At 37.4% G+C, this 14,973-nt stretch overlaps 1 protein-coding gene across 1 annotated transcript; it reads right to left on the bottom strand.

Moving 5' to 3' along the window:
- Positions 1–3,838: 3,838 nt before the first annotated feature.
- LOC107782770 (late embryogenesis abundant protein 1-like) lies at positions 3,839–6,227 on the bottom strand. The gene is made up of 3 exons (XM_016603708.2): positions 6,098–6,227; positions 5,432–5,566; positions 3,839–4,167 (listed from the first exon to the last, which is right to left on the bottom strand). The coding sequence occupies exons 1-3, from the start codon at positions 6,143–6,145 to the stop codon at positions 4,072–4,074; spliced, it is 279 nt and encodes a 92-aa protein (XP_016459194.1). The 5' UTR covers positions 6,146–6,227; the 3' UTR covers positions 3,839–4,071.
- Positions 6,228–14,973: the final 8,746 nt, after the last annotated feature.

Here is a 14,973-nt window from a genome sequence, read left to right as displayed (position 1 = left end):
ATAAAATTGCCCACTACTGCTTGGGGCCATGCTATCTTGCATGCAACATCACTTATCCGTCTCAGACCGACACATTATAATAAATATTCTCCGTCACAATTAGTTTTTGGTCATGAACCAAATATTGCCCATCTACGAATTTTTGGATGTGTTGTATATGTGCCAGTAGCACCACCACAACGTAGTAAGATGAGACCACAAAGAAGGATGAGAATATATGTTGGGTTTGAATCACCCTCTATTATTCCCTATCTTGAACCATTAATAGGAGATTTATTTACTGCTCGATTTGCAAATTGTCGGTTTGATGAAACAAATTTTCCACAATTAGGGGGAGAGAAAAAGGAAATCAAAAGAGAAATTGTGTGGAAAATTTCATTATTATATCACTTTGATCCCCGTACCCCTATATGTAATCAGGAGGTCCAGAAGATCATCCATTTACAGAATATAGCAAATCAAATGCCAGACGCATTTATTGATGTGAAAAGGATAACTAAGTCACATATCCCAGCAGAGAATGTGCCTATCCGAATTGATGTCCCAGTAGGACCATCTACTAGCATGAGATATAGTGAACCTAAAGCACGCCTGAAGCGTGGTATGCCTTTGGGTTCTAAGGATCGAAATCCTCGAAAAAGAAAATCGACAAAATGATCAAAACGATAATATGAAGGGATCTCCTGAAGAGACCCACAATTTGATTCGTTCTGAGATTCCTGAAGAAATTAATGAACCCGAAGCTAATGTGAGTGAGGAACTTTTAATAAGTTCGATCGGTAATGGGATTAATTTAAATCGATCTGAAATAGTGGTGGATAATATTTTTGCATATAATGTTGCACTTAATATTATGCAAGATAGTGAGGATCTTGAACCTCGATCTGTCGAAGAATGTCGACAAAGATCTGATTGGCCAAAATAGCAAGAGGCAATTCAATCGGAATTGAAGTCACTTGCTAAAAGAGAGGTCTTTGGATCAGTAGTCCAAACACCTGCTGGTATAAAACCAATTGGTCATAAATGGGTTTTTATGCGAAAAAGGAATGATAAAAATGAAGTTGAAAGATACAAAGCTCGCCTTGTTGCACAAGGATTCTCACAACGAACTGGAGTCGATTTTGATGAAACATATTTACCTGTTATGAATTCTATAACATTTCGATATCTCATCAGTTTAGCACTACATGAAAAGCTTAAAATACATCTAATGGATGTAGTTATAGCTTATCTGTACAGTTCACTTGATAATGAAATTTATATGAAAATCCCTGAAGGATTTAAAATGCCTGAAGCAAAATCTCAGGAAATGTATTCAATCAGATTACAAAGATCTTTGTACGGTTTAAAGCAATTTGGGCGCATGTGGTATAATCGCCTTAGTGAATATTTGCTGAAAGAAGGTTACATAAATGATGTTATTTGTCCATGTATTTTTATAAAGAAAATGGCATCAGAATTTGTTATACTTGCTGTTTATGTTGATGACATAAATCTTGTTGGAACTCCAGAAGAGCTCCAAAAGGCAATTGAATACCTTAAGAAAGAATTTGAGATGAAAGATCTTGGAAAGACAAAACTTTGTCTTGGTCTGCAAATTAAATATTTAGCAGATGGGATCTTTATCCATCAGTCTGCCTATACAGAAAGGGTCTTAAAACGCTTTTACATGGAAAAAGCGCACCCATTGAGTACACCAATGGTTGTTCGATCACTTGAAGTGAATAAGGATTTGTTCCGACCTCCAGAAGAGGATGAGGAACTCCTTGGTCCCGAAATACCCTATCTCAGTGCAATTGGTGCACTAATGTATCTTGCTAATGCTACAAGGCCTGACATAACATTTTCTGTTAATTTACTAGCAAGATATAGTTCTTCTCCTACACGGAGACATTGGAACGGGATTAAGCATATATTGCGATATTTAAAGGGAACTCTTGATATGGGTTTGTTTTATGCTAACAAAGATAGTGCAGACCTTGTTGGTTATGCAGATGCAGGTTATTTATCTGATCCCCATAAAGCTCGATCTCAAACCGGCTACGTATTTACATATGGAGGTACTATCATATCATGGCGCTCCACAAAGCAATCTATTGTTGCTACTTCTTCAAATCATGCTGAGATAATAGCTATTCATGAAGCAAGTAGGGAATGCGTATGGTTGAGATCAATAATTCATTTTATTCGAGAAAAATGTGGTTTGGAATGTGAGAAAAGACCCACAATTTTATACGAAGACAATGCTGCATGCATAACTCAATTGAAGGGAGGATTTATAAAAGGAGATAGAAAGAAGCACATTTCACCAAAATTATTCTACACACACGATCTTCAGAAAAGTTGAGACATTGATGTGCAACAAATCCGTTCAAGTAATAATCCAGTAGATTTATTCACTAAATCATTACCAACTTCAACATTTGAGAAGATGGTATACAAGATTGGAATGTGGAGACTCAAATATTTGAAACAAGGTTTTCATCAGGGGGAGTAAAATACGCGATGCACTCTTTTTCCCTTACTAAGGTTTTTTCCCATGGGATTTTCCTTATAAAGTTTTTAATGAGGCACCTAGCAATGCGTCTTACTAAATATGTGTACTCTTTTTCCTTCACTGGTATTTTTTCCCACGTGGTTTTTCCTAGTAAGGTTTTAATGAGGCACATTATCTTTTAATGAACATCCAAGGGGGAGTGTTATAAATATATTATATTATGGATGTACATTTAGTACTCCATTGTAAATAATCTTCCTGAAGAAGCTTATCCATATGGGACTCCACCGTAAATATATTTATCTATTTAGTACTCTATTGGAAATAAGCTTCCTGAAGAAGCTTATCACTTCGGTATCCGGTTATGGATAAACATTACCCTAGGTAGAAGATTATCCATACCAGGTATAATAAGCTTATCCATTCAGTACTCCGTTATGTATAAATATTGCTCTCAGTAGAAGATTATCCATATCTGGTACAGTAGCAACTTACACAACAGCTTGTAGCAGCTTACACAGCAGCTTGTAGTAGCAACTTACACAGCAACTTGTAGTAGCAGCTTACTTTCTTCTATAAATAGAAGAGATTTCAGTTCATTATGTACATCAGTTTGAGTTCGAATAATATATCAGTTTCTCTCTATACTTGTCTTTACTTTACGGTCTTTATTTTATAACATTAACTACATAGAACCTCAAAGTCAGTCTCCACTTATCCAAGTGTTAATCTATTTTCAGAGTACAAATTTGCCTGCTCTTAATCCCTAATCGTCCCTTAATCAAGCTTACTAATCCACTGTTATTGTCTAATGGAGGTTAGTGAAGTTCAGATTTTTTTGTTTTGTATTTTATATTTTATATTATTGTGGTGTCTTGGCCAGCTTGTTCACCGTGTGTGTATGTCCTGCTCCACATGTATCTGATAATTAGATGGGTTTAATCCTTGAGATTTAACCTAAACACATTGTATAGTCGAAATTATAAGTTCTTAATTTAATATTAGATAAAGTTTTAGTTGTTCTTTTCCACACAAAGATATATGCGAGGTGAATTCAGGAAATAAATTTTGTGGATTCGGGATGTCACTGAACCCACTAAGTTACTTGATTCAGAATTTAGTATTTGTATATAATGCCAAAATTATTGAATTCGACTAAACGCACACCTTATGCATCCGCTCATGTCGATTCTTACGCCAATTTGGTTCATTATTTGATTTGGTTCAATTTTTTTTATTTAATTTTTCTACATCTTATTTAAAATCAAATACACTTGTATTTAGATTTTGAATGGAGTAACATTTAACTTTTCCTTCCTCATATTAGTGCAATGAACAAGAGAAAGGAAATACAACTTATTAATTCCAAATACCAAATAAACTTTCTTATAGCATCTTTATTACATAATCATAACAATTCTGATTACAAAATCTCAATCAACTGTTACATTAATGAATTGTATAATCCAACATTAAATCCTAAGCATCTTAGTCAAATGCACTTAGTGAGAGATCTAAAAACAAGAAATCACAAAACTTATATAAATATGGAAATTAGTAGGTAAAACTGGTGTTTAATTTTCTCTTTGCTTCTTATCAGATCCCATTCCAAGAGTATTCTTCACACCATCAATTGCACCTTGAGCCATGTGTATCATTTGCTCTCCAGTCTGACGAAAATCAAAAAAATAAATAATAAAATAAACTAATGAGAAACCTACTATTACACACTAAATATGTTAAAAATATTTATATACATTTAAAATGTACGGAATTTTTTGCACTATCAGTATACTTTAATTTGTTATAGTAAGGTGACCTGCTTTATTTTACAAGTTACTAATCCCAATTTTATGAATATTGATCTTCTATAAGGATTAATTAAAGTTATACACAGTGACAATATAGAAGCTTTCGCACCATCTTTGTAATTTAACATGTTAAAACAAGTTATTTGCCATTTATTCTAGGTTAACACTCAACAACAACAACAACAACAATAACGACCCAGTATAATCCCACAAGTGGAGTTTGGGGAGGGTAATATGTACGCAGACCTTACTCCTACCCCGAAGGATAGAGAGGTTGTTTCCAGGAGACCCTCGGCTCAAAAAAAGTAACAGGAGCCGATATATTAGTACCATAAAAATGCATAATAAAATAACAGCAATATAAGAGATATGAAATACAGAATACGAAATACGAAATAGATGGCTGGTATAGTAAAACTAGCAGGTAAAGCCCTGCATCAATAGACGACCAATGACATTCTTAGTCTAACTCCTAACTGGCTAGTCTCACTCTATTGTACTGTAGAAATATTCACAAGTTTCCCCTAACCTACAACCTTAATGCTCGACCTCCATAATTCCCTGTCAAGGGCCATGTCCTCAGTAATCCTATGTCGCGCCATGTCCTGTCTGATCACCTCTCCCCAATACTTCTTAGGTCGCTCTCTACCTCTCCGCGTGCCCATTACAGCCAGTCGCTCACACCTCCTCACCGGTGCATCAGTGCTCCTCCTCTGAATGTGCCCGAACCATCTGAGTCTTACTTCCCGCATCTTGTCGGGGGGCCACGCACACCTTCTCTCGAATATCTTCATTCCTAATCTTATCCATCCTTGTATGCCCGCACATCCACCTCAACATCCTCATCTCTGCTACTTTCATTTTTTGGATGTGTGAATTCTTTACCGGCCAACACTCAGTGCTTGTTAAATAAAGTTACATGCATCCTATAGCATCCGTTCGTTCTTTTTTTCCCAGATAGATGATCAGAACTTCAGCTAAGTTTGAATCCTACTAAGATGTCCACTAGAAATCAGAAATTATTAAAGTGCAATTACCTTTAAAATGACCTAATTGGTATATAAAAATTAAAACTCTTTTAAAAAATAAGCAAACAATTGAATATAAAAACAAACAGAGTTACCTGCTGAAGAAATCCAGAATTTTGGTCCTTGTTTTGTTCAGCTGTCTCACTAGCTCTTTGTGTAGCATTTTCAGCTTTGTCTACAGCAGAATTTGCTATACTCTTGCCTGAATCTACCCACTGCTCTGTGTTGGCCTTTTAATAGGTGAAAATAAATAAATACATTTTTTATCTCTAAAAATAAAAATAAATAAATAACTGAATATCAACAATTAATTGTATTTTGAATAAAGGGAGTACAAAAAATTTGTCCCATGACTTTGATCTAGTGATAAGAGCAGGGCAGCCTGGTGCACAAGGTATTTTGCGTTCACGCAGGATTTGCGAAAGGGTCGCACCCCAAGAGGTGTAATATAGACAATCTACCTTAATGCAAGCATTAATGCCTGCTTCACAATTCGAACCCGTGATTTATAGGTCACATGAAGACAACTTTACCGTTGCTCTATGGCTCCCCTTCGATCTAGTGGTAAGAGCACGACACGTAATGTGTGGGTTGGACGCACATTTTGGGTTCGGATCTAGTTGCAGACAAAAACCTGATGTTTAAATGGAGAAAGATCAAGGAACAAATTCATTATCCATCGAGTTTCGAACCCACCGACGCTAAGTGATTTTTCCTTCAAAACAAGAAGAAAAAAGAGAGAGAGTACAATTCTTTTTTACCTGAGCTTGGCCATGGGATTCACCAGCATTGTATTGAGCACTTGCCATTTTTATTTTTATTTTACCTTAAAAGTACTTATATGGTAATTTTGAAATTTATACTTAACTTGGTTTCTAATATTATGAAAACTTGTATGAGGATGAGATCTATAAATAGAAAGGTTACCGATTTAGTTGATTGATAAAGCATGTGTTGCTGCTTCTGATTCTCCTTCATATGGATATATTTGTTAAGCCTTCCACAGAATATGTTTATCCATGCAAAAAGTTTTTTTTTTTTTTTTTTTTTGTTAATAAATGATCAGATTTCTCTTTTTCTTTGATTTCTCTTATTTTAATGATAAAATAAACCCTATATACCAAAAGGCTGATTTTATATTGGGTTTGATTTGGTGTATATATTTGACAAACCAACATAGTTAATGTGATCTTATTTTAGGTAAATCTTATCGGGGACGGCTTGACATAATATGGGGCGTAAGGCGAAAATAAAAACGAGGCCTTAATTTTTTTTTAATTTTTTCATTCTTATAATTTATCGAAATCTAAAGAAGTTATAATCAGTTTTAATTATTGTAAATGTCTAACCAATTTCTTTAATCTCTCTTGTGTTATTCTGTTGCTTTATTGATTTAGTTTTGAAAAACCTTTTCAACCGAGGCAACTGATATAAAAATTATTAACGGTAATTGAATTAACACTTTTACCTGATTGAGTTTGCTAAATAGAGTATTCTTTTATTTATACAGTTTCTCTTAAAACTTTTAATTTTAAACATAAGTTGAGACAAATAATATTGTAGTAACTATTTTGTTTCAAGAATCATTCAATGTTAAGGACGAACTTAATAGTTACTTATCAAAGTAGCTTGAAAAATATCTACAAAGGCGCTCAAAGAATTTAAAAAATTATTTTAAACTAACATTGTAAGAAAATCGATTTAGGTTGGGACCACTTAAAGACAGGAAACAACCAGTAATTAACTACAATGTAAGATGTGTAAAACTTTTAGCTATAACTATTTTAACCAAGTAATTTAAAAATTCTATTAATAGTGCATAATTATTAAATATTATATATATTATTTATAGATTTTGGGGCCTAAGTATTTTGAGGGCCTAAGGCCATTGCCTTAGTGGCCTAATATCGCAAATACCCCTAATCAACCAATATATATATATATATATATATATACTGCAATTATAATTTTATCTACCATAAATTTTATTTTTAAAGAGTAAAAATATCGATCTAACATTCCAATTTTAGATCTTTATGTTTTCAGAATCCTTAGTGGTATTGACTCTTACCAACTATTTTTTTTTCTTTCTCACACATGTATATTCTTAAATATTTTCTTAGTTGTTTTAAGATAATTGGGTATATTTTTAATATTATCCAAAACTTGATAATAAAAAAATATTATTTCAGCAGGAAAGTAGTTCGAATATAATATAAAAATATATTATTGTGGAGATATTCTTTTCTCAATTCCAATGATTTATGTAGTCCATTTAATATTACTTTTAAATTTTTGATATTGGACATTATGGAGTGGTTGTGTATTACCAATACGGAGGATTCTTATGAAATTAATTTTATTAAATCTTCATACATATTATTAATAAGAATTTAATAGACAAAATTTTATTAATTTTAAAATCTTAAGTATTAAAAAAGTCTAACATAAAAGATATTATAGTCCAAAAAATAAGTTATTACGGTTATGTCCTTTCCCAAATAGTTATCTTGTTTAATATTTCAGGGCTATTTTAGTCTATCATTTTTGTATTCATACTTTTATAATATAATATAGGCTCTCCTTTTTCTAAATGGAATTGGACAATATAATGCATTCTCAAATCAAATCAATAGTAGGACAATATAAAACGTTTTCAAATTAAATTAGTAATAGGAATATTTAAGAAGTATATCCTAAAAGTAATAGAATTACATGGCTAAAAATACGTCTATATTCTGAAAGTAATTATAGCAATAGGAAACCTAACGTATTCTTAGAGATATTAGGTTTACATGCTAACACATAGTATTATATGTCTATATCTAAAAATAATTATACTAACATGCTTCCTAAAGTTAATCATGCAGGATTCCTAACGTGTAATAATATGTCCTAAAACTAATAGAATTATAAGAATTATGTCTGGAATTCCGGTTATGTCCTTTATTGTGAGTTATTATAATTAATATTATAAGATTATTTTTGTAAACCAGCATTGTATTTCACGTGCCATGCACGTGTAGCCCCAACTACTATTGTTAATTTTATATGTAAAAGATAATAAACTTTTAACGCAATACATAATTTAAACTATAAATATTTCTGTTGGGGTAAACTTTCATAAATAAAATTTTTGCCTTTAAAATATCAATTTTTTACCCTTTAAAAAAATTATGTTGGATAAAATTATCATTTAATTATTTTTATAATATTAGGATTTTGAAATCAATGAAATTTTTTTCTATTAAATATTTCTTCATTTGAATTGTGTAGGAAATCCTAATATATAGGACTTGTCAATCAATTAAAAATTTATCTTATATACATTTTCCCCCTGTTTGAACTATATAACATAACTATCTTCATATTAATTTTCCTAATATTTATAACTTTTGAAATCAATTAAAATTTTGTAAATTTACTCTTAGAACTTTCTTAGGACCATGCAGAATCAACAAAGATTTTGTTCGCCTGGATTTTCATAAAAGATTTAATCACTGCAATATGTACCACACAAAAAATATATAATGTCTACTTTGTAACAGATTCTAGCGGATAGATAAAAGGCTTTGCTAAAAGACATTATTTGCGACATAATGTCTAATGTCGTAAATATGAAAATAATTAGTAGTATACTTTAAGTTTAAGATACATACACTATGTACTTTTTTGTCCTATGTGCAAGACCTACCTCTAAATATGTGTGACGACCTGGCCAGTCGTCTCATGAGTCACCGCTCCGTTTCCCCATTTATGCTTCTTATTGCTTTGTTTCGGTTCTATGTGTGATCGGATTGATTGGCTTAGGTTCGGAAATGCTTTGGTAAAGTTTGAGACACTTAGTCTCTTTTGAGGAAGTTTAAGTTGGAAAAGTCAGCCGGATGTTGACTTATATGTTAAAGGGCTCGGATGTGAGTTCCGACGGTTTGGATAGCGTCGGAAGGTGATTTGGGACTTAGGAACGTGATCGGAATGTGTTTTGGAGGTCTGGAGTGGATTTAGGCTTGAATTGACGAAATTGGAATTTTGACGTTTTTCGGTTGATATGTGAGATTTTGATATATGGGTCGGAATGAAATTCCGGGAGTTGTAGTAGGTCCGTTGTATCATTTGGAATGCGTATGCAAAATTTTAGGTCATTCGGACGTGGTTTGGTATACTTTTTTATCAAAAATGTAATTCGGAAGATTTTGGAACCTTAGGCTTGAATCCAATGTGTTTTGGTTGATTCGATGTTGTTTGAGGTGTTTGAAGATTGGTATTAGTTTGGATGGTGGTATGTGACTTGTTTGTGCTTTTGGTTGAGGTCCCAGGGACCTCGGGGTGATTTCGGATGGTTGGGGGAAAGTTTGGAAGTTGGATGTAGCAGCTGAAGCTAAGTCTACTGTCATAACTGTATATGCGGTTGGGAAGGCGCAGGTGCGACCCCTGCAGATGCGGAAGACCAGTTGCAGAAGCAGACGGAGCCAAGGAAGGCAGGAACCGTAGAAGCGTTTGGGGAACCACACCTGCGATGGCACAAGTGCGGGTTATGCATCGTAGATGCGAAAAGTGAAGGGTTAAGTGATGACCGTAGAAGCGGCGCTTGGAACCGCAAAAGCGGTTGCGCAGGAGCGAGTACTGGACCGCAGGTGCGAAAAGCCTGGGCTAGAAAGTATAAAAGAATTCCTTCGCGATTTTTGAATTGTTCTTCACCATTTCAAGTCGGTTTTGGAGCTTTTGATATGTATGAATTCTTGGGGAGATAAGGAATCTATTGATGTAAATTTTATCGAATTTCGAGACATGGGCCCGGGGGTCGGGTTTTGGTTAATTTCGGGATTTATGTTGTAAATTGATTATTTTCGTATGAGCTTCGTTCCCTTAGCATATTTTGATGCCGTGATTCTGATTTTGGTTAGATTTGGAGCATCCGAAGGCCGATTCAAGAGGCATAGACATTGCGGGCTAGAGTTTGGACAGGATAGAGGTGAATAATGATTGTAAATGTTGTCCTAAGGGTATGAAACCCCAGATTTTATATCGTTGTGCTATATTTAGGCAACGCACACGCTAGATGACGAGCGTGGGGTCGTGCACCATTGGGGATTGCGATTTAGTCCACCCCGAATGACTGTTTTATCGCGTATTTGATTGAAAATTGTTTGTTATCATCATGTTTTGGGTTGAATGCCATATTTGGGCCTCGTGCCAACTATTTGAACCCTTAATGGATTTTTACTGATATTTCCTCACTATTTTGATTTTTATATCTGTACTCAGTCATGTTATATTATACCGTTTTCATAACTCATCCATGTTTACTCTGTTTTAACACATTAAATGATATTTCAAATGATTTTTTGGGCTGAGCATCATGTTTTACTGTTGCCCGAGTGGCTTATGAGATTCTGACTGAGTAAGGCCGAGGGCCTTTGTTGTGAGGATACTTTTGGATCGGGCTGCACGCCGCAACAGTGATACACTAATTTATGATTATGAGGTCGAGGGCCTGAGATTGTACGCCACAAGGTGGCTTGATATGAGGCTGGGACCCTATTGATTATGCCATGAGATGGCTTGATATTGCACTTGGGCCATAAAGGGCCCCTCCCGGAGTTTGTACACCCCTAGTGAGCGCGGGTACCCATTGTGATATGAGATATAGCTCGAGGGGCTGGTGTTGTTCCATGTGATTTCCCGAAGGGCTTATTTTGTTGACATTGTGCCCGCGGGGCGGATTTTATGTGTTTATCTTTTCTAGCTGCCTTTCATTTACTTGTTTAACCGTTAAAAAGGTATTTTAAAGAAGCCTATACTGAACTAAGGTGTTTTATGAGATTTCACTGTTTTATTTCACTTTACTGGTTTTACTCTGCCTCTTTATAGCATTTTGTTGTGTTTTTACGTGATTTCTTATCGCCCAGTCTTCATTTATTATTATTACTCACTGATTTGGAGTACTCACTTTACTCCCTGCACCCTGTGTGCAATTCAGGCACTTCAGGTCCTACTAACGAGGGTCGATAGCTTCCAGCAAATTTTCAGAGTCCACTAGGTAGCTGCTCGGCGCTCGCAGCCTAGTGTTTCTCCCTTTTATCATTATTTATTTCCCTTGTACTGGATTTCTGTAATAGATTGTGTAGTCCCTTTTCCATATTTTTATACATATGTTAGATGCTCGTGACTGGTGACACCCCGATGTCGGGCTGTGTTTGGCTTTCCGCGGTTGTTATATTTCACTTTATTGTGGAATTTATCATGTTTTATGACTTAAATAGGAATTATTATCTGTCAATTTAATTGGGTGTTGTGTCGGCTTGCATTGTCTTCACGAGAGGCGCAATCACAACCGGGTCTAGGTTTAGGATCGTGACAAGTTGGTATTAGAGCCTAGGTTACATAGGTCTCACGAGTCATGAGCAGGTTTAGTAGAGTCTCGAAGATCGATACGGAGACGTCTGTATTTATCCTCGAGAGGCTGCAAAACCTTTAGGAAAAACTTTATATTCTTGAAATTCTTGTCGTGTGAATCTGTTGATCCGAGTACTAAACTTTTGTTATTCTATTTCTCACAGATGGTGAGGACACGCGTTACCGGTCAGGATGGACGATCACCAGTACCACCAGCTGTGGACACTAAAGGCCGAGGACACGGTCGTGGTCACGGTAAGGGCAGGGGTATGGCCCGCACAACAGCTAGGGTAGCACTTGCAGATTCACCAGCCACCCCAGTTCAGGATCAGGTCCCAGTTATGGACGCTCCAGTAGCACCAGCTGTGCCCGTTGTGATTCCGGGTCTTCAGGAGGCCTTGGCTCAGATTCTATCAGTATGCACTGGCCTAGCTCAAACGGTTTTAGTTACTATAGCCACAGCTACTTCTCAGGCCGGGGGAGGCACTCAGACTCCCGCCGCTCGCACACCCGAGCATGCAGGGACTTCAGACATTGGGGGCACATCCAGCCCAGCCGGTTGCAGCTGCTCAGGACTATGTAGCTCATGCCATGCCAGAGGACGAGCAACGGAGGTTGGAGAGGTTTGGTAGACTTCAGCCTCCGACTTTCAGTGGTGCAGAGGGCGAGGATGCCTAGGGTTTCTTGGACAAGTGCCAGCGAATTCTTCGCACAACGGATATTCTAGAGACCAGCGGGGTCGCTTTCACTATTTTTCAGTTTTCTGGAGTTTCCTTCACTTGGTGGGAGGCTTATGAGAGGTGTAGGCCTGTTGGTGCAACACCCCTTACCTGGCAGCAGTTCTCCATTCTCTTTTTGGAGAAGTATATGCCGCAGTCTTGCAGAGAGGAGCTGCGCAGGCAGTTCGAGTGGTTTCGTCAGGGAGAGATGACTGTGACGCAGTATGAGATGAGGTTTTCAGAGTTAGCTCGTCATGCTATTTGGTTGGTTCCGACAGAAATAGAGAGGATTAGGAGGTTTGTTGATGGCCTTATTTATCAACTTCGTATTCTCGTGACTAAGGAGAGGGTGTCTGGTGCTACTTTTGAGGAGGTTGTAGACATTGATCGTGATATTGAGTCAGTTCGTTGCCAGGAGCGAGATGAGAGGAAGGCCAAGAGGCCTCGAGGATCTGGTAGTTATGGTGGTCCTCCTTTGAGAGGTCAGTTTCAGCACGGCAGAGGCTGTCCATTCAGGCATGCTCAGCCAGCTCGCCAGGTTATCGTGGGGCGTTATCGGGTCATGGTTCTCACAGTTCTCATCAGGGCCAGTCATCATTTAGTTCCCTTCCAACTCAAAGTTCGTCCCGTGCTACATCAATTTAGGGCTCTTCTATGCCAGGTGCATCTGCTAGTCATTCCGGTGCTAGGGGTTCCCTTCAGTCCCCATCTCCAGCACTTGGGAGTTGTTATGAGTGTGGAGAGATGGGTCATATGTGGAGGCAGTATCCTCATCATCTTGCGGGTTCATCTCAGCAGAGGAGTTAGCCATCGGCTTCAGCACCAGTTACTTCACCACCACCCACCAGCCAGCTAGGGGTGGAGGTTAGTTAGCTAGGGGTCGCCCTAGAGGGGGAGGTCGATCAGGTGGCGGTCAGGCCCGTTTCTATGCACTTCCAGCTAGACCCAATGTTATTGCTTTCGATGCTGTTATTACAGGTATTGTCTTAGTCTGCCACAGAGATGCCTATGTATTATTTGATCCCGGTTCTACTTATTCTTATGTGTCATCATACTTTGCTCGTTATTTGGATACGCCCTGTGAGTCTCTTATTTTACCCGTTCATGTATCTACTCTGGTGGGCGATACTGTTGTTGTAGACCATGTGTACCAGTCGTGTGTGGTGACTATTGGGGGTTTGGAGACTCGAGTGGATCTTTTGTTGTTATGTATGGTGGATTTCGATGTTATGTTGGGCATGGATTGGCTATCTCCGTGTCGTGCTATATTGGGCTGTCATGCTAGGATAGTGACATTGGCTATGCCGGGTGATTATGTTCCTAGTAGGGTAATTTCATTCTTGAAGGCCCCGCGTATGGTTGGGAAGGGTTGTCTTTCGTATTTAACCTTTGTGAGGGATGTCGAGGCAGAGACTCCCAGTATTGATTTTGTTCCATCTGTGAGGAATTTTCCCGATGTGTTTCCTGCAGACTTACCGGGCATGTCGCCGGACATGGATATTAATTTTGGTATTGATCTGGTGCCGGGTACTCAGCCTATTTCTATTCCGCCGTATCGTATGGCACCAGTGGAGTTGAAGGAGTTAAAAGAGCAGTTTTAGAAACTCCTCGATAAGGGGTTCATTCGGCCTAGTGTGTCGCTTTGGGGTGTGTCGGTTCTATTTGTGAAGAAGAAAGATGGCACTGTGAGGATGTGCATTGATTATAAGCAGTTAAACAAAGTAACAGTTAAGAACAAGTATCCTTTGCCTCGAATTGATGATTTGTTTGACCAGTTTTAGGGAGCGAGAGTGTTCTCCCAGATTGATCTCCGTTCAGGTTATCACCAGTTGAAGATCAGGGACTCAGATATTCTTAAGACGACTTTCAGGACCCGATATGGTCATTATGAGTTCTTGGTGATGTCTTTTGGGCTGACCAATGCCCCAGCATCATTCATGCATTTGATGAATAGTATGTTTCGGCCTTATCTTGATTTGTTCGTCATATTTTTCATTGATAATATTTTGGTGTATTCGCGTAGTCAGGAGGAGAACGAGGAGTATTTGAGAGTTTTGTTGCAGAGATTGAGGGAGGAGAAGCTTTATGCAAAATTCTCCAAGTGTGAGTTTTGGCTCAGTTCAGTGGCTTTCTTGGGGCACGTAGTATCCAGAGAGGGTATTCAGGTTGATCCAAAGAAGATAGAGGCAGTTCAGAGTTGGCCCAGACCGTCCTCAGCCATAGAGATTCGCAACTTTCTTAGTTTGACAAGTTATTACCGCCGGTTTGTTCAGGGATTCTCATCTATCGCATCGCCTTTGACCAAGCTGACTCAAAAGGGTGATCTATTTAGGTGGTCGGATGAGTGTGAGGAGAGCTTTTAGAAGCTCAAGACTGCCTTGACCACATCTCTAGTGTTAGTTTTGCCATCAACTTCAGGTTCATATACCGTATATTGTGATGCTTCGAGAGTTGGTATTGGGTGTGTATTGATACAGGAGGGTAGAGTTATTGCTTATGCTTCTCGTCAGTTGAATCCCCAT

This window comes from Nicotiana tabacum, chromosome 11, assembly GCF_000715075.1.
Source record: "Nicotiana tabacum cultivar K326 chromosome 11, ASM71507v2, whole genome shotgun sequence".
Lineage (NCBI taxonomy): Eukaryota > Viridiplantae > Streptophyta > Magnoliopsida > Solanales > Solanaceae > Nicotiana > Nicotiana tabacum.
The sequence above is the reverse complement of the archived record's forward strand: the minus strand, read 5'-3'. Positions and strand labels throughout refer to the sequence as shown.

What these genes read in the sequence shown, in the direction of transcription:
- LOC107782770 (XM_016603708.2), bottom strand. Translation starts at nt 6,145, where the DNA reads ATGGCAAGTGCTCAATACAATGCTGGTGAATCCCATGGCCAAGCTCAG. An exon ending in AATCCCATGGCCAAGCTCAG is followed by an intron (nt 5,567 to 6,097) that starts GTAAAAAAGAAT and finishes ACCTATTAAAAG; the next exon opens with GCCAACACAGAGCAGTGGGT. An exon ending in ATTCTGGATTTCTTCAGCAG is followed by an intron (nt 4,168 to 5,431) that starts GTAACTCTGTTT and finishes GATTTTCGTCAG; the next exon opens with ACTGGAGAGCAAATGATACA.